General features: G+C 38.5%; 2 protein-coding genes across 2 annotated transcripts; one reads left to right on the forward strand and one right to left on the reverse strand.

Annotated features, from left to right (window-relative positions):
- Positions 1-6,335: 6,335 nt before the first annotated feature.
- On the reverse strand, positions 6,336-11,225 carry LOC130746696 (arginase 1, mitochondrial-like). The gene is made up of 7 exons (XM_057599395.1): positions 11,069-11,225; positions 10,589-10,731; positions 10,223-10,382; positions 9,211-9,344; positions 8,146-8,355; positions 7,039-7,149; positions 6,336-6,889 (listed from the first exon to the last, which is right to left on the reverse strand). The coding sequence occupies exons 1-7, from the start codon at positions 11,079-11,081 to the stop codon at positions 6,629-6,631; spliced, it is 1,032 nt and encodes a 343-aa protein (XP_057455378.1). The 5' UTR covers positions 11,082-11,225; the 3' UTR covers positions 6,336-6,628.
- Positions 11,226-16,852: 5,627 nt separating this feature from the next.
- On the forward strand, positions 16,853-22,138 carry LOC130746697 (uncharacterized). Its single transcript, XM_057599398.1, has 3 exons — positions 16,853-18,482; positions 19,078-19,267; positions 21,573-22,138. Exons 1-3 carry the CDS (start codon positions 16,890-16,892, stop codon positions 21,698-21,700), a joined length of 1,911 nt encoding a protein of 636 aa, XP_057455381.1. The 5' UTR covers positions 16,853-16,889; the 3' UTR covers positions 21,701-22,138.
- The last annotated feature ends 1,713 nt before the right edge of the window (positions 22,139-23,851 follow it).

Consider the following 23,851-nt stretch of genomic DNA (forward strand, 5'->3'; position numbering starts at 1 on the left):
GCCATTGGCAAGAAACGTGATAAGGCGGCCATTCGTCCTGTCAAACGCTGAACTTCTTTGACACTTGTTGGGCTTTTCATCTCTAAGATCGCCCTTCCCTTATCAGGATTCACTTCTATTCCTCTCGATGTCAACATGAATCCCAAGAACTTTCCTCCCTGGATCCCAAAAGAACACTTCTCAGGATTCAACTTCATTTGATATGTTCTTAATTGAGTAAACGCTTCCTTAAGATCGCCGCCATGATCACTAGCCCTGGCGAACTTTACGATCATGTCGTCCACATATACCTCCATATTCCTGCCCACTTGTTTTGAAAAGATTTTATCCATGAGCCGTTGGTACGTAGCTCCTGCATTCTTCAATCCAAAAGGCATTGTCTTGTAACAGTAATTCGCCTGATTGGTCATAAATGTTGTACTTTCTTCATCCGATGGATGCATCATGATTTGATTGTAGCCCGAATAAGCATCCATGAGACTTAAAAGTTCATTCCCCGACGCTCCATCCACAAGCTTATCAACATTGGGAAATGGATATGAATCTTTAGGACACACTTTGTTCAAGCTTGTGTAGTCCGTGCACATTCGCCACTTCCCATTGGATTTTTTGACCATCACAACATTGGCGAGCCATGTCGGGTACTGCACCTCACGGATGAAGCGAGCCTTGATTAGTTTCTCAGTCTCTAATTGTACTGCCTTATTCTTTTCATCACTCATTCTCCGCCTTGGCTGGATGACTGGGGTCGCCCCTGGTCGAATAGCCAATTTGTAAGTGATCACATTGGGGTCAATCCCTGGTACATCATTGATGGTCCATGCAAAGAGATCCAAATTATCACCCAGCAGCGTGATCAACCTTTCCTCTTGTTCCTTTGTCAAACTGCTGCCAATCTTTAAAACTTTATCCTTAATTTGCACTTGCTTGGTTTCTTCCAGAGGTTGTGGGCGGAAATCATCAGCATCGTCTCTTGGATCCAAACTGAATCCCTCTTGCGGAAAGATTTCTGTGATTCTGTGACTTTCTTTGGCGGCCTTACGCCCATAAAGCGCCACACTTCTTAGATAACATTCTCTTGCTGCATTTTGGTCCACATGTAATACCCCAACCTTTCCATTGCAGGCTGGATATTTAACAGTCAAATGAGCTGTTGAAACGACCGCACATAGCTTGTTGAGGGTGTCTCGTCCCAAGAGTACATTGTAGTTGGCTCTGCACGCCAGGACTAAGTACTTCACTTGAAATTTCTTTACAAACTCTCCTTCGCCAAAAGCAGTTGGTATTTCCACATATCCTCGAACAGTGACACGGTCCCCTGTAAACCCTACCAAGGTTCCTTTATACGGCCTCAAGTCTGACTCTTTTAGCCCCAGGCGATCAAAGGCATCTCCATAAATGATATCCGCCGAAGACCCCTGGTCTAAAAATACTTTCTTCGTGACATAATTGTTAACCCTGATTGTTACCACAATTGGGTCGTTGTCATGGGGAATCACGTGCGCAAAATCCTGAGGAGTGAATATGATAGGGGAGTGATTCACCCAACACTCGCTTTCGCTTGCCTCATGTACTGAGTGTACTGCCGCCACATAGCGTTTTCTAGCCTTACTTGAAATTGCACCCCCGCCAAATCCTCCTGCAATAGATGAACATTCCCCAACAGGATCGCCCAACTCTTCCACTATCTCCTTGCCTTTGCCTTTGTCTCCTTGGGTGATCCTAGCGACTTCTGGCGTTGCTGTGTCTTTAACGAAGTTTGCCAGATGACCAGCCTTAATCAATCGATCAATTTCCCGCCTCAAATTCCAACAATTATCCGTCGTATGCCCCAACGCTTTGTGGTACTCGCACCACCTATTGGTATCTACATTAGCTGGCGGTCGTCGCGGGGGTGGCGGGTACTGCACAACATTCGTTTGCCCAACGGCCCTTAAAATGGTGCTTAAGGGCGCATTTAACTTTGTAAGTGGAACTGGAGCTGGCGTAGTACCATGCTGACCAGTTGTGGCTGCAGCGGGACCTTGAGAATTACGGTGCCATGTATTTTGAAATCCTGGTTTGGAGTTTTGATATGGTCCCGGTCTTGGTACACGGGGGGTTTGTGCTACCCTGGTTTCCTTCCCTGCCTTAGGTTTATCCTGCGAAACCCCGCCGGAATGGGCTTGCTTGCGTCCTTCCTCTCTTTCTTGTTTTTTCTGATCATCCTGCTCAATCAATATGAATTTCTGAACACGAGCACAAAGGTCCATCATGTCTTTTGCTGGTCGCCTCGTCAAGTCCCGATTCAAGTCACCCGCCCGAAGACCATTTTTGAAAGACGCAAGGCAAACATCCGGATTGCCCTCCTCCAGTTGAACCGCCATTTTACTAAATCGCGCCATGTAGTTCTTGAGCTTCTCCCCTGGCTGTTGATGTATGCTGATAAGATCAAACATGGTTGCCTTGGTAGTTTTATTGGCGGAGAATTGAGTTAAGAACTTTGTGGACAAATCAGTAAAATTGTCAATGGAGAAGGGCGGTTGACGGATGAACCATTGCATCGCCATCCCCTTGAATGTTGATGGTAACAACCTACACTTCACCTCATCTGTTGCTCCTCCAATAACCATTTTCGTGTTAAAATAACGCAAGTGTTCCATGGGGTCTGAGTCGCCTGAAAAGGCGTCCAACGCCATCGTTTGCAGATGCTTTGGTATGCCCACCCGTGTGATGGCGGGAACAAAAGGCTGGAATTCAACAACGTCTTCGGCCTCGAGCCGTTGTTCTTGCTTATAGTCTTGTCGCTGAGTTAAGTACTGCACCTGGGCTTGCAACTGCTCGTTCTGGCTTTGTACTTTTTGCAAAGTGTCCAATATTTGTTGCAAGGCCGCCGGAGTGATTCCCGTCACCACCTCTGGCGCTTTTCTTGGAACGCTGGTTTTGAGGTCATCCAGATTTACATACTCAGGCGGCGCTGATCGTCGCCTGACTCCTGGATCTGATCTAGCTATCAGATCTGAAGGTCTTCCTGGAGCTGCATTCACCAACGAGACCGGTGACTGCGCCACCGAGTGAACCCCCACCGAAGAAGCCTCCTGCTCCGGCTCTTGAGGTACTTCGCGGTTGTTGTACCGTCCACCGCCGCGGCCGCCGTGACGACCACCCCTCCGGCGATGATCGCGGCGGCCCACACCACACGAACGAGTTTCCATGGATCTTAAAACGCACCCTCTATGTCAAGTAGTAGATCGAAGTAAGACCCACAGACAGCGCCAATGTTCCGTACTAGGGAGTTCTGACGTCGGAAACTGACAGAAAGTAAACCCTAGCAGAGTGCTAAAAATATCACAAAAGGAATATTCTCATTAAATGTTTGAAAGGTACTTTTTACAAGGGGTTGACCTCTCCTTTTATAGAGGGAATGATCATAACATGGACTGTCACTGTACTTGGGCCTGACAACCGGGGCCCAAGCCTCTATACATATAAGACAAAACTAAAGGAATCTTCCAGCTGGCGCGTGGACCCATCCAGAAGACGGGCGGGCTTCGACGTTGTTCCATAATCCCGCCATGGCTGCTTTCGTTCATCTAAATGCTTGATTTGGGCGGGAATAAGGGATACTTATATCCCGCCCAGTCCACCACTCTTTCTGCTCTCAAATTGAAGCTGTTTCTCCGATAAATTGAATTTCGCTGCCCTGTTTCTACTGTACAGGTTGCCCATTTTCTTGATTTCTTCTCAGTTTGTTTTCTTTTTTATTTTAATCTATTATCTATAGAAATACAACAGTAACCCTAGCACAACAGAGTGTTTGCTTCTTTGGAGATTGTGTTTTCTCTGTTTTAATTAGTCTCTAGTCTATGCAATAATCCCTTGAAGCTGTGTTTGGCTTCAACTTCTAATATTTTTATGACTTTTCTTTGTTTAATATAGTAATGTAGTTTCAATTTAGTCATTTTATGAAGTTTTCCTCATTTTATTATGACTTCTAAATTTGAAATTTCTCATTTTAATATAACCTCTAAGTTTTCTGTTATGTTTAAGGGTATGCGAAATCTAAATGTCCAGTAAATATATTTTGAACCATGTGTGAGCCTTTCTTTCTTTTTACTTTGACCAACCAATGCACAATTGTCATCTTTGGTACTTTCTTAGTTGGAATATAGGTTCCCAGAAGTGAGATGGATGAATTCCATGATCATGCTAACAGACTTTGGTATTAATATAATGTGAATAACGATGATGACTTTCAAATTTTAATGCATTGATTATTTTAGGCACTTATAGTTACCATCTTTAGAAATTCACCCTAACCCATATACCCTTACCTCTAGACCTTGAGAAACTGCGGAGAACTATAGGTTGAAACATGAATTAAATTAATTGTCCTTAAGAGCTCACTCAATTTCAGTGTAGTTTCGAAGACTCCCTAAGGTTTTACAGCTCCTTCTTATTGTTGTTTAAGAACCAAAATCAAGGGTTTGGAGCTCAAAGCCTATAAGGAAGTAGCAGAATTACTTATTGTCGAATTGATCAGTACGACTCGAAAAGTATCGTAGAGTGTAGACGTTGCCGAATCAAGTACAACTTGTGTACAACTTGAAAAGCATCATTTCTAAGATAGGTATTTTGTTCATTTTCATATTGAGTACAACTCGAAGAAGGTCATTTTCAAGCTATGGATCTTGATGCCCTTGTTGTGATTAGTGATGCTAGCATTGATGGGAAAATAATGGGCATAGACGAGCCTCATCTTGTGGGTACCGAACCAGGCCTCGATCTTGAGCTTTTTCTTGTCGTTCTCATCGGTGATGAGCTGGAAATCCCCGCGAGGGCCTTCAACCTTGATGCTCACGCCGTCGGGGATGTCCATGGTCTCTGATGAAAAGATCTTCTTCATTCTCTGATGAAAGGATTTCAAACATAAGGCCAAAATGAAACAGCACAGGTACAAATTGAACTATTATGACTCAGCAGTTTTACCCTACACTAAGTTGTCGAATAATTATTGTATTACTATGTATTGCAATGGAAGCCATGGCCTGCAAAATCACCGCATACCCACTGAACACAACACAACACAAAATCAATCAAAAAACTATGCATAAAAATCAATCAGATCTGTTTTCAAGTTGAGTGTGATTTTGATTATTGAGATCAATTGGGGATAGTGGGTGAAAGCGACAAGTGTGGAAGCATTGTTTTGTTGAAGAAATTGATTGAGAGAACCAGAGAAGAAGGAAACTGACCGGAGGAGAATGAAGGAGGAGAGGTTTGTCGATCGTACACGGTGGTGGCAGCGGCGGAAGCGAAGCCTGTGTGTTTGTTCTTCCAAGTTGCGGCGGTGAGTCACAGACCTTGATAGTGTCGAAGCAGGAGCGGCGGTGAGTCACAGAGCAGGAGCGGCGTCAACAGCTTCCATAAACACCAGCGAGCGTCGAGAGGTGGTGGCGAACGGACCAGAGCTGATGGCGAACGCACCAGCGATGATGGCGAGAGGTGATGGCGGCGTCGAGACGTGCTGGCGAACGCACCAGAGCGAGAGTTGATGGCGGCGTCGAGAGGCGATGGAGAGAGCTGATAGTGAGTTTGTGTGCGTTTGGGTTCAGGCCAGGGTTTGTGGAAATGTTAAAGAATGGAGGGGCATTTCCCAACGGATCAATTAACACCGATGTCAAAAACAGAGAAATGAGGGACTTTTCCCAACGGTTTTATCAAAACCGATGTGAAATGTAGAAAAGAGTACGTTTTCCCAACTGTTATATACGAACCGATGTGAAAAAAGAAGAAAAGATGCACTTTTCACAACGGCTATAATCTAACCGATGTGAAATGTACTTCATTAAAATTTCAAAAATGCCACCGCATTTAGCTTTCACATCGCTTATTATAAAAATCGTTGTAAAAAGTATTTCCTAACTACTTTTCACATCAGACATATTCCCAACCGATGTGAAAACTATCATAAAAGTTCACTATAATTTCAATATTGCCACCGCGTCATCTTTTACATCAGGTAATTGATTAACCGATGTGAAAACCCTGATGTGAAAAGTCTTTTTTCTAGTAGTGACTCAGGATGTTGCCGTATATCACGTACGACTCGAAGGAAAGTTTATTTACAAAATTGATATTTTTAACTCAGTCTTAGAGGCTGCTGATTGAAGATTAAAAGACTATGAAGGCTTGGAGCTCTTGAGTTAGGCTTCAAAGAGCTATGGTTTGAGTTTGAAAATATAAATTTCAATTCAAAAGGAGTAACTGGAGTCATGTGTATGAAGTATCATTTCGAAGCCTATCAATTCGAGTTAGTGGAAAGGTAGCTAAGGGGGCTGTCAAGGCAAAAAGAGTTTGAGAACAACTAAAGACACTCTAAGGCTTGAGTTCTTGTTCAGAAATTCAAGTTACATGGCAAATGATGGGCGCACAACGGCACAAGTGAAACCAATCACCAGAATTACAAGTTCTGATCTTATGGTTTCTGGCGTACATGCATTAAAAGAAGATGCGCAAGCTTGTTTTCATTCAGGCTAAAGAACTCACTCGTACACGTACGGTACACCTATACTCACTCCTTTATTGATACTTCAAATAAAACTTAGAGAAAACTAAATGTCACTCTGAAAAAGCTAGACATTCATCATCATTTTGACATCTTTGCAGCAAGTTCTCTTACAAACTTAGCAGCTACCATAGCGGTCATATCATCAGCAGTATCACGTTGTGGGTTGTACTCTACCACATCCCCACCAACAATATCGCCTTGAAGATTTTGCAGGACGTTCATAACATCTCGGAAAGAAAGACCTCCTGATTCATGGTGAGACACTCCTGGTGCATACCCTGGATCAAGACAATCCACATCTATTGAGATGTAAACGCCTTTAACACCTTCTCCTAGTTTCTGCAAAAGGAAATTTCCAAGGCTTAAAAGTTAGCATAATTATATAGAAAGTGTAGGCCAAGGATAATATATAAAGTGATAGAAAGACACAAACACTAGCTCATACACACAAAGGAGGGAGGGAGAGAGAGACAGAGAGACAGACAGACCAGGTTCTCCAAAAAGGGGCGATCCTTTGAATATGTTCTCATTTCATATTGCTCTACTCCAAATTTTTTTGCTTGTTCACGCCCTTCATAATTTATTGATCTTATACCAACCTGGAATAAAACTTAATTAAAGAGCATGAAAAATATATATGTGATATATCATGTGTAAGTCTCCTATCGAAATTGAAATTTTTACTACCATCACTGAGGAACAACTTGATATTAAGTAAAGAAGTTGCATAAATTTAGCTGTCGAAACAAACTTATGATACAATTTGTCTGATGGAAGAAAAATTCAAAGAAATAAAGCTAGAGAAACTGTCTGTGTCTTGTTTTCCATTTACCTAATAAAGTCAGCTTGCAGAAACTACAAAGTCATTATGATAGATTATATGGGCATTAATATCCTTCGTTTATGAAATTAGATATGTAGAAGGATAAGCAACATCACCTCTGCCGCCTTTTCAACTCTACATGTCAATGAGACACTGCCTAAATAACATCTTCACCCAAAATCTTAAGACATGAGGTATGCTGGTCTCTTCTCTTATATTGCCTTCATCTTACACGTAATCAATATGGAACCCCTCAGTAAAAGGTATACACACACTTGTACTTGTACTATAGTTTCAACTTAGTTATCTGCTTAACTAGACACACCATCTTACCACTACATTGGCAGGAGGACTATTGAAACAAGACACAGGAGGAGCCCAAACAACAGTAGACTGAGGAAACAAGACCATACACTACATCTCCACCCAAAATATTAAGAAGAGGTATGTGGGTCTTTTCTCGCATATTTTTTTTTCACCTTACTCATTCTTAACCATCATTGGGACTATATATTCACACTTGCATTCTCAAAAGTGTATTTATCATTTAAATGAAGCACAATTCTGTTCTACCCAAATTATCAGCCAGAGTGCTGCTACACAACCTGTCATAAACTGATTACAGAATATAAATGCCGAACGGAATGGAACTATGTAGCATACTATCATAGAGAATACCAGGTCTTATGTAAGTTAAATAAATGCCTTAGCAGTTTAATTAAACTTTTAGGATATAAATGCTATAAACATATCAACAAGAATTAAAATTTGCCTGCAAGAGTCGACGAGCATAGCCGCCCTCCATGATTCGAGCAAACGAAGAAGCATGGGAATAAAAGTTTCCTTCAAATTCATGATAGAGATCAGGATGTGCATCAAAATGAAGAAGGTCAATTGGTCCTCCAAGCTTCTCAGAGATAGCTCTAACAATTGGATATGTTATTGAGTGATCTCCACCTAAAACCAAGGGACGTAATGGATCCTGTAACAATTTCAACACCAAAAGTATCATGCTATATATCTAGCTAGTTCAAATATTAGAAAATTACCAGAAACTATGATAACTCTTGTAAGTAGATATGATGCTAAACATCTTGATATTTCCACAAAAAAAGCATTCAAATAGAAGTGAAGTATTTAGGAAAATAAATTCAAGAATGAATTACAAGATCCACGAAACTGTAACTGTTGGACTCTTCATGCCAGACATGAATACCTCTCTACTCTTGTTCAAGAAGCCACAATTTTGTCAAAAAATATTTATTAACTAATTCATTAATAAGGATTAACATCTCATGGAGGTTGCATTTAGAAGATGGTCATGTGTTGTATGCACTGGAAGAAACTTATGTTGATGCAAATTAAAGGAGTGATGATTTGTTTGATAGATTGAATGTGGAGAAAGATAAAGGTTTGGAGGAGATAAGAAAGCCCAGGTGAGGAAGGAGAAGAAGGGGATGGTGAGAAAGATTTGAAGGCAGGGTATTTTAGACTTTCTTCAAAAGAGGATGGTGTTGTTAGATGTGAGGGGGGTGGTTTTAGTTTTTCCCTTAATTTAGTTTCAGGGCTAGTCTTTTATGGCTTTATGCTTGTACCTTAGGCTGTGTACTGTTTGTTCATAAGCTTGAAAGTGGAAACATATTCTACCTGGTTCCCTTTTCTTGTATGAGTTGAAGCACTCTATTGCTTCTGTTTAATTCATTTTGGCTTTTTAGAAACATAAATCATAATGTCAAATACAAAAATAAAGTGTACTGCATATTGTAGAAAGTGTAAATTTTTAATTCCAAATTTTGTGAAATTGGTAAAAGCATTAGCTCACAAGTTGAGAATTTACCTCTTCCATGACTAACTTGACAGCATCACTAACTACATTCATCAATCGATGATCATCTACTCCACACTCTCTAATTTCTTGGACAGCAAGATCTCCAACACTAGCTAGCACTCGTGGATCCCTTAAATCCTTTCCTGCAAAATAAGAATCGTGCTATATTTCTCATGATTATCATACATAATTATTTGATTAAAGGCTCTAAGTGTTGATTTTATTTTTTTAAGATGGAGGGGCTTACCCCTTAGAAGTAGAACTACACAACCACAAACGACTCCGAGGTGGTTACAGCCACAAGTGTTAGATATTTCAATGGCCACACAAGACAGTGATATATACAACATACATACTGTCATGTCATTATTATTTTATCACATGTTTTATATTTTGGCTAGTTCATTCCGAATTAAGTCGATTCACCCTCCAATATGGAAATTAAGTGAAGTGAAGAGAAGAGAAAAGAAAAGAAAAGAAAGGTAAAAAGAAGAGAGAGAGAGAGAGAAAGTAAAAGATAGGATAGAATTGAAAGAGAAGAGAAATAGATAAGAAATCTATGTTTACTAACCATAGTACTTCATCTAAGTTCTTTGAAAAACACTTCATCATAATTAAAAGTTCAAAGTATGTATTTGCAAGAGGGGTAAAGTTTAAGGTGGTTATATACTCTTTTCTTTTTAGAGGCTTCAACAAATTGGATATTTTTTTTTTTGATAAGCTCAACAAATTGGATATGAAATTGATTCGTGAACACTTCACCTTATTAGAGATTGAATACAACCAGAAGATTGAGGAGGGAAAGCACATGTTTATGGTAACAAAAATACCAAAACACAAAAGTCCAATATGCTTTTTTTTGAAAGGCAATATGCTTAAGAAGTAAGAACCTCAAGAAATTAATAATATCTACAATTTCAAAGTTCAAATCAGATATTAAGTTTATCTAATTTGATAAGAAGTTTGTGTCCTTCTGAAATTAAAGGCTTGTCCCTTAGGAAAACCATATATATGACTATACCTTCTTCAGTTGTTGAGTTTGTGCTGCCACACCAAATAGCTTCCCTAATGTGAGGAGGTGCAAATGCAGGCCCTTGAAGGAATGAAGAATTGTGTCCCAAAGGAACTCCCAAAAGAGATGAAGTTGCTACGGCGCCTCCATAAGCACGCACAAGTTCTCCCTGCACGAGAAAACCAATTTCTGCATTTAAGATCCATTTTTTTATTTTTTTCAAAGCTTATAATCAAAATCATGACACAAAAACTGTTAGGGAGACAGGGGATCAGGGACTTCCACTAATAGGCTGCCAAAGACCGAGCACCTACAAATCCTAATTAACACCACTGCATTTTTACCCAAAACATTAAGGAACCATAAATGATTTACCTTGAGCTTTGCATTTTCTCGAATAAGTGCTAGGGAAGCTTCTATCACACCCTTTTGGCCTTGCTCTAGGGAAGCAGGAGATACTTTTGCTGCCTGTATTTCCTGCATGTAATGGATGCCTCTGCGGGCTATAGTTGACATTCCTGAATTAAATAAAAGAACAGAGTCATTAATATCTAGTTCTGAAAATTTTAGTTATAGTACATGGTACATCCCAATGATCAATTTAACTTTGAAGTGGACAGAGATTTGCAAATCGATTTTGACTATGGATTTTATCATGCAGTTCAATGATACTGTAACTGTACACAGAAATTTGGCAGATTAACTTCCTAAAACACAGAACTCAGCATACACAAGCAAGTGACTCAACCCTACATCAAGTAATTTGTTTAACCACAATGTTAAAATACTAAATCAAAATGTTAATCTGGGCCTGGCCATCTTTAATTTGGATATATATGAGCAAAATAGCAGTACCTTTAGGAAACATTGTTTGATCTCACCAATTCTCTGCCTGTAGAAATTAATGAACACTAGAACTTGAACTATCTAAGAAACATGCTCTTGGTTAAGCTAATGCCTAGTCTCAGTATTTATAATTGGAGGGCACTTACACTTCTTCTACTTGATACTATTCCCATGTGATATGATGATCACCAAGGGCATTCTTGTATAATTTAAATACAACTTCTAATTTTAGAATTTTAATTATTATATAAATTCATATACATTTCTATATTAGAGTAACCATTTTTAGAAAATTAAAAAGTATACTTGATAACCAATCTCATCCGTGACTAGGTTTCCCGTGCCTTGGAAACTAGGATTTTTCACACGGAAACTCGAGATTTCCCGAGGGAACTCGAGATTTCCCAGTGAAAACTGGGTAATCAAAGCATTCGTGAATAGGTTTTTGCATGGAAACTGAGATTTTTCACTCAAAAACTCGAGATTTCCCTAGGGAACTCGAGTTTTTCTCGTGAAAATTGGGTAAGCAAGTATCCGTGACTAGGTTTCCCCGTAGAAGCTAGGATTTTTCACACGAAAACTCAAGATTTTGAGTTTTCCCCGTGAAAACTAGGCAATCAAGCATCTGTGACTTGTCCTAACCCGTGGTATTGACCGGAGCCGAACTCACCCAAACTTTTCTACAAAAGTTCACATTTTGTAATGGTTTCTACAATGTGTGTGATTGACTATGTATGTTGTGTATGTTGTGTTTGAATAGATGATTTTATTTCTTAAATCTTTAACTCACCTGTTCGCACCCATTTTTTAGCGTAAGACTATTCTCATTCGGAAAATTGTGATAGTTCCTCCTAACATATGATTATCCGGATTTGAATTTGTGTGTTCATCCTTAGATAGGTCTAGTTTACTTATAATTAGATTAACATCTCATTGAACACCTAATTTTTTTAAATAAAAAAGTTGTATTTTACTGTGTTAATTTAGATACATTAGTATTTTCCTCTTGTAACCAAAAAAGATACATTAGTACAATGTAAATGGATTTTAATTATTCCAATCTATAAGAAAAAATTATTTTCTTATCTATATTAAAATCGTTGCAATCGGATAGCCAAATAAACGAACACAGCATTAAATGTTGTCTTTTTGTTTGAAAGTAACATTGCATGCGTTCATCTCAAAAAAAAAAAAAATCATTGCATGTAGCTTTCAGTATTTTTTTTTTTTGATAAGCATGTAGCTTTCAGTATCAATTATCACGTGCTACTATTGGGGTAATGATATATACACACCTTCTTTTATATACACTGCATTTTCACCAATTTTTATTTCTATCTCTCTCATCTTATTATTTATCATATCTTATACTTTTTCTCTCTTACTTTTTCTTTTCTTCCTATCTCTCTCATCTTCCACCTCTTTCCACCTCATTTAAGAGGTGTGAAGATAACTTTACTCCTACTATTGGGATACTCGGGAATTCTTTTAAGAATATCATTTTTGGTTCCTACTTTTCTGACTTTAATTTCATCAAAGTTAATAAAATAGTGGACAGAACTATAAAAAAGAAAGGAAGAAAAAAAAACGATGGTGATATTTTTTTTTTATACAGCACTCTCCAGAGATTGATCTCTATACCTCTCTCACCTAACTCATGTTCCCTAACTCTTAATTACCACTTGAGTTATCATTGTTACTCCATTTACCCATTACAAGTGTCTTTTTTTTATTGGTACGTACATGCAAGAAAGAAAAAGATTAGGGCGGGAGGGAGGGGATGCCAGCATGGTCCCTGATTAAAATCTCCTGCAGGCCCGGTGGAGGACCTATTACAATTTACAAGTGTCTAATATATTAGCAATTGAAGTTTTTTTCGAAACATTTAGAAGAAAATATAATAGTATCTAAAAATAACACTTAAAATAAAATATTACTTATATAATTAAAAGTTAAAAAACATTTTACTCCATCTTTAAAAGCATTCTTTCTTGATCTTGTACATGCATCCAATTATCCATCAAGGTAGCTAGCCATCGTTGTTGTGTGAATGGGGCTATGTTAAGACAGCTAGCTAGCTATTTATTGTTCATGTCGACTACAATACAAAATCTAGCACAAGTGATGAATAGCGTGGTTCACGTTGATGTCCCGTAATTGTCAACTTTTTCCGTTCATCAGTATTACTTTTTTGGCTGTTTCATTGTTTGTTCGTTTCAACAACAATAATTATAGGCACTTGTAGTAATAGAAAATGAAAGATTCATATTTTATTTTAAACGATGGTCGGGTTTGGAAGAGTATTTTGGGGTCATACTCATATGTGAGAGGATGATTTCTTATGTGAGGGTGTATTGATTATTTTTAGCTATTTAGATTAAAATTAACGGCTAAAATTAAAACGCTCTTAAAAATATACCACGTGACTCATCCCTCTATTTCAAACCATGTTTTCGTCCCTCTATTTCTAAACCCTTGTGTTCCTCTTCTTCATTCGCCCATGGTCCAGTTGCTTTCTTTCTCAATGCTGTGTGTTATTAGTTTAGATCACATGTAAACGGTGAAAGTTTTTCAAAGCCTTAATTCTCAAATTAGTCTCTGTCTTTGTGTTGCTGTCTAAACCAGGTCCCTAACCAGAAAAATTTGTGGATTAAATCCCTCTCTTTTAAAAACGTATGGAGTCAGTCATCGCCGGAGCTCCGTGAAATGGCACACTGATTGGGTTAATGAAGCTGATGTGGCATTAAAAAAATTAAAAATTAAAATTAAAATTACACATCAAAAAATTAAATTAAATTAAAAATAATAATAATACCAAGTAACCTAATTTGATTAATAAAAACAAATTCCCCAAAATTAGCCTCAATTCGGCAATTCCCCCCAAATTTCCAATCAACCCAGAACAAAACCTTTTTTAATCATCTTCATCATCCATTATTTTTCAATTATCTTCATCTTCATGTAGATCTTCAAGTTTTATGAACCTGAATTTTTCATCTTCATCTTCATGTCTAATTCCAATTCATATTTTTTTAACCAACCGGTGATTCCAGGATTAAGATATATTGCTTTGATTACATTAGTTGCAATTTATCAGTTTTGTTTATCTAAATTACGGTGCCTCTTAATTTGGAATGAGAGTGTTTCATTTACTTTACTGTCAAGTTCTACCTTCGATGCAATTGCATTGCCATATCATACTTCCCATGTATCTTTAATTTCAAAAAAAAAAAAGGATTAAGATGGATGAAAATGAAGAAGTTGAGAAGAAAAATCTCAGAACACAAAAGAAAAGAACTCAGAAGTGGAAAACCCAGATCTGTTCCCTACAACAGCACTAAGGCAGACCCAAAACGAAATGCACCTCACAACCAGATCTGTTATACACCTAGGGAGAGCAAATGACAAAATCCCACAATAGAGACATGGCACATCAGGAAACAGACAGATAGAGCAGCACCAGTGCAGAAAATTCAAAACAGCCAACAAACGCACCAGAAGAAAAACAACATCACCTCCCGCCATCCACCAGATCCGGTCGGATCCCCCCAGCCGCTGCATCGTCCCCTCCGAACTACGATTCTCCCACCTCCTCATTTCCTGCGACATCAGCTTCGTCTACCTCGTCGAGCGTTTGCGGCCAAGGTCATGGCTAGAAGGAGCTCGCAAGCAGAGGCAAGGAAGGTAGAGCCAAGACTGAGAGGGAAAGCCCTTGTCTAGTGCAGGAAACGAAAGCAGATAAAGGGAATTTCTTGTTGGTGGTTGCTATTGGGGTTTGTCGGGTTGGGGTGGTGAAGAAGAAGAGAGGATGGAGGAAATTGGGGAAGAAAGATAAAGAGAAGAAGAAGAAAGGTGAGTGGATGGAACCCTAATTTGGGTTGATTTCAGATTCTGGGTTAGTTTTAGGATTTAGGATTTTTTAAAATCATTAATTTTTAATTAATAAGTTTAATTGATTAATTTGAGGTAATTTAGGTTTTTAATTAAATTATTTTTTTTAATTTTAATATTTTATGATGTGTAATTTTAATTTTTAATTTTTTTTAATTCCACGTCAGCTTCATAACCCAGTCAGCGTGTCATTTCATCACTCGCCGGAGCTCGACTGGCTCCATACATTTTTAAAAGAGAGGAATTTAACCCACAAATTTTTCCGGTCAGGGACCTGGTTCAGACGGCGACACAAAGACAGGAACTAATATGAGGATTAAGCATTTTTCAAACACACCAAAGTTATGAATTGAGAACTGTATCTTAATCTCATATTTTTCTATTTGACGTATTTTTCCAAAGACGAAGATAGAAGTTTAATCTCATCCATTTATGCTCTGCTTTCATTTTTTAAGCTGAATTCTTACATATCACCAATTGAAGGTTGCAAAAGTAAATAGTGTGAATATTTCGGTATGTCCATTGCGATGTTGGCTACTAAGGTCGGTGTAGTTTGTAGTGTGTGCCAATCTGATGGAGGAAGATGGTCGTTTTTCATCTATTTGAGGTGCTGCTACACTATTTGTTTTTTTTGGTCAATGTGATCTGGATTATTCAAAATAGGGTAAATCAACATATTACAATCCAGAGCACAACAGCTCAGACAGAGAGCCCACATATGGCGTAAAAGCCTAATAACCCGGCACCCAATACTATGATCTGCCACTAATTATTATCTGTGGGTCACCAATAAAGGGAGCCCACTTGACATAGCATATATTATATCAAAAGAAAAAAAAGAATTGAAATAAATTAATGGGCCGTAGCCCATGTATTGAAATAAAAGGGTTTGTACCCTTAGTAATCCTCATCAGCTACTGTCACGTGAGAAAAAGGTCGACAAAGGTGATTTCTCTAAAAAAAAAAAAAACCGGTTTAGAAGAGTTTATTTGACCTTATCTGATTGCATAAACACTTATGTCATTGTCAGTGTTTGGAAGAGCTTATGCGAACAGCTTATGAGCGATAAGTTGTTTTGAGCTTGTTTTCATAAGTTGTTCATGACACCTTATGAAAAAGAGTTTATCCTTATTTATAGCTTATTTTTAATTTATTTCAATGATTATTTTTTAAATGGCTTATGAATAAGCCCTTATGTCATAAGCGTTTATGACCACAAATGCTTAATTGTTGTTTTCTCAAACGGGACCATAGAAGAGGCATTGTACGATAGAACCGAGAACGAGAGAGAGGATTCTCGAGAGAAAGAAAAAGAAACGTTGCATACCGAGAGAAGATTCTTCAAAGTGCGTTATGGACGCACCTCTAAATGCGTTATGGTCGCACTTTGAAAGTGCGTAGGTAACGTATTATATTTTTCATTAAGCGTATTAAAGTATTTGTGCACTTTAAAAGAGGTTTGAATATATGTGAGAGAGATCCTAATAACAACTCTCAATATTGGTCACCCTAGTGGGCACCTCTAAGAGCATCTCCAATGCTAGTTCTTAGTTCTTAACACTATTCATGTGGACTCGTACTGCCACATGTGTTTAAGCAACTCTTTGCAGATTTTACTCCAATCATGAGTTCTTAATTCTTAGCACTATTCATCTGATCATACAATACTATTATATTAATGTTTTGAGTGAGAGAGATAATTAATTTTTTATAGTTAAGAATTCAAAAAATAAAACATTTTATGTAATAACTAGTTCTTATTTTTAAGAACTAAGAACTCTACGTCATCTCCTTCCGTGGTTAAGAACTCAGTTCCTAATTTTTAACTAAAAAATAAAAACTAAGAACATTGCATTGGAGATGTTTTAAGTAAGTTGAATCGAATCGTGGGTCCATGAATAAAACACTCCTCATTCGACAGTTCAAAGAACATAGAGGAATGATGCCATCTCTTCCTCTCCGCAACGCACCTCCACTCTTCCACTTCCTTCCTTCAACCTCCCTCATCCCCTCCACCCTCTCCTTCAACCACCACCACCCTGCAACCCAATCACAAGCCATGTCCTCCTTCTCCTCCTCCTCTCCCCCTTCTCCTTCCACCTCCAACCCACCCAAACAACCACCAAACACCGACGAACACAACCTCTCCGACGTCCTCAAATACCACAACCAAACCAAGCACGGTTTCAACACCTACGCCAGAGGACCACACGGCCTCGATTGGGCCAACCAGCCAAACCCATTTCGCAGGTACCTCTCTTCTCCTCTCCTCTCTCTCGCTTCACCTGAACACCACCACGACGCACCACCCCTTTACTCTTCTCTCTTCCATTCTCTTCCCCCTCCCAAACCCATTTCCAAATCCACCATTTCTCAGTTCCTATACGATTCCCTCGCCCTCTCGGCATGGAAAACCACTGGCTTCTCCACCTGGTCTCTCAGGGTGAACCCCAGTAGTGGTAATTTGCACCCAACTGAGGCTTACATCGTTGCACCCTCCATTGAATCGCTCTGTGACTCCCCTTTTGTTGCTCATTATGCTCCTAAGGAGCATGGTTTGGAGCTCAGAGCTCAAATCCCATCTGGGTTTTTCCCTAAGTTTTTTCCTCCTGGTTCCTTTCTTGTGGGGTTGTCATCTATTTTCTGGCGTGAGGCTTGGAAGTATGGGGAGCGTGCTTTCAGGTACTGTAACCATGATGTAGGCCACGCCATTGCGGCGGTTGCGATGGCTGCTGCGAGTCTTGGTTGGGAGGTGAAGCTTTTGGACTCTTTGGGGTGTGAAGAGTTGAAGAGTCTTATGGGGCTTCATGTTTTTCCGGAGTTTGAAATTCCGTCGCGTGCTGTTAAAGGTAAGATTCCTGAGATTGAGTTTGAGCATCCAGATTGTGTCATGTTGGTTTATCCTAGTGGGTTAAGTGGGTTTGATGTGGATTATGAGGAGTTAAGTTCTGCTATATTGGATTTTTCCAAATTGGAGTGGAAAGGGAAGCCGAATTCCCTTAGCAAAGAACATATTTGCTGGGATATTATTTATAGAACTGCTGAGGTTGTGAAAAAGCCTTTGACATTGGAAAATAGGTTCTTGATTGATCCATTTCAAAGGAGTGGCAGCTATAGTGAAACTTCATACAAGGACTTTACTATGAGGGAAGTTGTTAGGAAGCGTAGAAGTGCTGTTGATATGGATGGAGTTACAACAATAGAGAGGGACACATTTTATCAGATTCTATCACATTGTCTTCCTTCAGGTTGCCGAGAAGGGGGGAAACAGAGCAGTCAGCTCGCATTGGCATACCGGGCCCTTCCATGGGATGCTGAGGTGCATGCTGCTTTGTTTGTTCATAGAGTGGTGGGGTTACCTCAAGGCTTGTATTTACTGGTGAGAAATGAAAATCATTTTGATGAGTTGAAGAAAGCAACGCTCCCTGACTTTCTCTGGACCAAACCAGAGGGGTGCCCTGATGATCTTCCTCTGTATGAACTCCTTAGATCCGATTGTAGGATGCTTGCCAAGAAACTTTCATGCCATCAGGTACACAAGTAACTATGATTGTCTTTCTGCCTTCTAAATTTTCACAATGCATTAGGGAGTTTCTCAAAGTCTGGAAGCTATTTGTTACTATATCAAAACTGTACTCTAGTTAAAATATCCATTGCTGAGGAGATAAAAAATGCCTCCCTTTATTTAGGATTCTGAAATTGAGGATTTGTTCCATTGCTTCTAAATGGTTAGGTGTTCTGGATTTGATTTTTGCTTCAAGAGAAAACACTATTGAAATTCAGTGTACTGTATTAGTAATATATTTAACCGTGTCTGTCATAATTCTCATACTAATTCCAACAGTATTTATCCTGCTTTTGAATAAGTTAAGAAGCTGTTGTTTGTTCTGAATATTATATTAGTATGGTATCAAAACTTTTGGTTGTTCTCTTGCTTTATTATCCTAAGAGCTATTAATTTTGAGGGACATATATGATCAGGGTTGTGATTAAGTCTTCCTTTTTGTATCTCTAATGTAAATAACTTTACACCATTTGTTGTGTGATGGTCTTATTTCTGACTAGATGCTAAATTGATTCTCAATGCACATTGCTTCTCGTGTTTTAAATGTGGCACCTGCTTGCAGGACATTGCCAGTGATGGTTGTTTCAGCCTTGGTATGTTGGCTCGCATGGAGCCTACTTTGCGTGAGAAGGATGTCTGGATGTATCCACGTTTATTTTGGGAGACTGGAGTCCTTGGACAGGTGTTGTACCTGGAAGCCCATGCCATTGGAATCTCAGCAACTGGAATTGGTTGCTTCTTTGATGACCCTGGTATGATTCTTTTCTCATACCATTGGTGTAAGAACTTTGATCCGGTGGAAGTTATTTGTATTAAATGGTTGATTTTCGTCTTAGTCCTAAGAGAGATGAGTGATTAAGAATTACCAATACTGAGTTATGAAGAGTATTTAATACCTAATTCATCATATAGGTTATGCACTTTCAAATCAACTAAGTATTGATAATTTAACATCATTCATCAAGTGCCAGATTTCCACTATGTTGAACTCGCTTAATTTCTTGTTAAATGTATGGTTCTAAAATGTAGTCAGAGACTGCATAGAGGTCACTGAATAGATTCTCCTTGAAGTACAATCATGCTTTAAGAGAGAGTTATTGAGCAAAGATTATGACAAGATACCCACATCTTAGAAAATCAATTTGGTGTTATTCTAGTGTGGTCGACCATCAAAGCAATATATTTGTTAGAAAGATGGATGGAATCATGGAATAGATATTGGAGGTATAAAAAAAATTTACACATGGTTTTCATTGATTTGGAAAAGGCTTACAGTAGGTTCTCTAGAGGTGAAAATTAAAGAGTATACCGTGCCACAAGTGTCATGGTTTAAGAATATTGGGTCCATAATACAAAATGACAAAGAGATAGATGGAGATGTCAACCATAAGATCCAAGGTAGGGTGAATGAAGTGGGGGGATACTTTGGATTAGTTTTTGATAGAAATGCACCACTCAAGCTTAAAGAAAAAAATATCTGCACGATTATAAGACCTGATATGTTGTATAAGATTAAATGCTGGGCTGTAAAGAACCGAAATGAAAGTATGATCAATAGTTCAGAAATGAGAAAGTTGCTATATATGAGTGGCTACTGGCCACAAAAGACAACATAGGATTAAGAATAAAATCATTCGAGAGAAAGTCAGGACAACTCCTATTATAGGAAAGTGAAAGAGTGCTATCTTATGTGGTTTAGTATATGTGGAGAAAACTCGTAGAAACATTGGTAAGAAGGGGATAATAATTGGAGGATTGTCCAACAGTTAGAAGTAGAGGGAGACAAGAAAACTATAGGTCAAACCATTGAGAGATGTAGACTTGAAACAGTCTATCTTGAGGCATGGTCCATGAAAGGAGATTATGGCGTCATTTGAATATTTGATAATGTAGCTTACCGCACCTAGTAAGAAAAAGCCTTGGTCATTGGTTTTTGTTGTGCAGCCATGCTTGATGCAGTGATAAGTGATAACTGGAATATACCTACTGAACACAATAATTGGGGATAATGTGATGGTTACTTTGGCCAATTTTCTTATATTTTCCTAAGTTGTATAAGCTCCATATGGCGGCTTCCAGAATTTGCTGATGAGAAATTTATATCCTGTAAGTCTGTAACAGGCTATACAAAATACAGAATGACTTATTCCCTCACCCTCTTACAAGCCATTAGGAAAGTAATCTCTAGTTAGTCATTTAATGATTGGTGCATGACTAGAATCCTGTAGATAATTTGGAAAGATCTTGATTGCAAAAATTTCAACATGGAATTCTGATCCTTGTTAGCTTTGGTCTACCCATGGAGTCCAAATCTTGTGATCATGGCCAATTAGCCCGTCACTCCATGTGATTGTCAGTTTACTCACCTAAAGCAATGCCCGTTATATCAGTTTTTTGTTGAAGAAAGGTTGGGTCGCTCAAAGGCTGTTAAATGGATTATAGGATGCTAGCTAGGGTTTTTTCAACCCTGCCTTTTCTGACACTTCAGTTGGTAGCATGGTTTGTATTTCACATGAACTCCATGTTATCCAGAGAATAGTTTTCTGATGGAGAACTAGATTCTAGGATCATCTGGGTTTCATACTTACACCTACCAGTATTTGCTAATTGCTCAAGTGTATTGGTCGTACTTTATAGATGGAGAACCAGGCTCTAGGACCCTCTGAAAGACCTTCCAAGTTGAACTACAAGAGCAAAATTGCTTTGTAGTATTGAGTTTTGGCACATATTTGGAGGTGAAGTAAGCATCTGTTTTTGGCCCACAAAATAGATTAGTAGAGCGAAAACTATTATATAATGGTGTTGGGATGGATGAGCTTGAGTTTTATAAGATCAACTGAACTCAAAAACATTCTTAGGACAGAGGTGTTATACTAATGCGAGGATTAAGAAGTTTAATGGAAACCAATGAAAGATTTTATTGTACTTATCTATGAATTTTCTTTTTCAGAAAATTCTTTTTTATTCTTGAACAAACCCCAATGTAAATGTGAAGTATTTACTTGTACTAAACTTGTGGCATTGATGTAGTAATAAAAAGATCGTTTTCTTATACAGTGCATCAGTTGCTTGGGTTGAAAGGGTCAACCTTCCAGAGCCTCTATCATTTTACTGTTGGAGGTCCTGTTTTGGACAAGCGAATAATGAGTTTACCAGCGTATCCAGGACCTAATGATGATGCTTGATGTTACATAACGACTTCAAATTGCCTTTCAAATGATAGGGAGACTTACATAACAGCACGCCTGTCTAATGAATCTCTCACAAAAGTGACAAAACACATATTTTGATTGTTACAGCACCTTGTATATGTGAATCTCTCTACATACTTAAAATCATGCCTGCATATACATCTACACATTCAATAATTTATGATGAACCTTGTATAGAAAATCTGTAATGGTTATCTTAGTAATAGATATGGTTTAGCTATCCTATCCTAGTTAAAGGACTAGCAAATGTACTGATGAATAAATCATACTTCTGTATAGTTAGCTAGAGATTTCCGATCAGTCAGCATTAATCATTACTGATATTTTGCTCTTTCTATATGAGCTACATTACTGGCTAATTTGTATCTCAACTTCTCACATTCAATTTAGTTCTTAGATTTTCTCTCATCACTCTTTTATACCTTGTTTCTCCACATGAAAACGTAGTGATGACATTTGCCTTGAACAGGTTTCTACTTTTATGCTGTGGGGTATATTTTCACCCTCTAATTTTCTCTATACTTCTCAGTTCTATTAGCTGTTGTCATCATTTTCTGGTTTTTATCTTAAGAATGTTAGCTTCCCTACAACGATAATACAAAGACATGTTATGTCATTTACCAACATTAATTTTATTTATTGGAGTTACTTTTCCTCCCTTACCTTGAAGGAAAGAGAATCTTATTTCTGTCATGCCCCCTTCTTTATCCCTACCAATAGTCATTGGACCATGTATTTTTGTCATATTAACCAGCAAACGTATTATGGTAAAATCATTCACTCAAGGTTGGGCACAGTAGCAAGCGAACTATGTTTTTAGCTGATAACACTGTCATCCTACACATCTCACCAGATCGCGTTACACAATCTCACCAGATCGCGTTCCAGAGCAAGAATGGCATCGCCCAATGCCATTAAAAATCATTGATCATGCAATCTTATCGCTATGTTGACTACCATGACCAATGACCAACACCATTGATTAAAAATACCTGTCAGGAAGGTGAACCTATTTTGTACTCCCTCCGGTCCTATTTATAAGCATGAAAGAGAAGAAAAATCTTGGTCCTTTTTATAAGAACCAAATGAAAGTTTGAGCTATATTAATTAATTTTTTCCAATGATGCCCTTATTAATTCTAACTTGTAAAATGTGTCTCATTAATTATTCTCTCTCTTTTCCACTTTCCAACACTAATAACAAAGGGTAATTTTGGAAGTTCATTTTAATTTAAGACAAATTTAATGCATTTTATCTAGTTTAACTACATTTCTTAAACTATGTGAATTTTTTTTTTGTTGCTTATAAATAGGACCGGAGGGAGTATATATAGAGAGTAATGATACTTATTACGAAACTTTTATATTACGAAAGTCAAGAACCAGTATGAGGCTTCCTGCTATTTCTCCAAATCCAATTGTTTTTGGTTTGAAGTTCCAAAGTTTTCTCAATTTGCAAAACTTATGCTTATTCTTGAGTTTCTTGCTTGAATGATTCGTACTATATAGCTTTGCTCATAGTCTCATACACATAAATATCTCAACACAGTTTTCCTTGCATCTTCTTTGTACATCATTCATCAAAGTAGGGATGGCAGAGAAGCCCGAACCCATGGGCACCCGACCCGACCCGACCCGATTTCTTGGGTGAAAACCCGAGTTAAATGGGTTCGGGTTCGGGTTCGGGTTTTACCCGATCACTTTCGGGTTCGGGTTTGGGTTTGGCCAAACCCGCACCCGAACCCTACCCGAACCCGGATCTGTATAAGTGAAACCTAAGTATTCTGCTTATGCAGTACAATATATGCAGCATCTTGCATATTAATTTAACAGTAACATGGCAATTACAATGTTACATTACATAATATAGCTCTCTTCACAGTCTTTTTCAGGTCGGGTTTCCGAGTTCAACTGTTTGTTTGAGGTTGTGTGCGGGTGTGGGTACGGGTCGGGTGAACCCGAAACCCAATGGGTTCGGGTGTGGGTTTAAGTTCACCACCCATTTCGGGTTCGGGTGCGGGTGCGGGTGTGGGTTTTTGATTTCGGGTTTGGGTTTGGGTTTGGCAAAACCCGCACCCTACCCGACCCATTGCCATCCCTACATCAAAGTGATATACACCAACGA

The sequence above is a fragment of the Lotus japonicus genome, chromosome 3, assembly GCF_012489685.1.
Source record: "Lotus japonicus ecotype B-129 chromosome 3, LjGifu_v1.2".
Classification (NCBI taxonomy): domain Eukaryota; kingdom Viridiplantae; phylum Streptophyta; class Magnoliopsida; order Fabales; family Fabaceae; genus Lotus; species Lotus japonicus.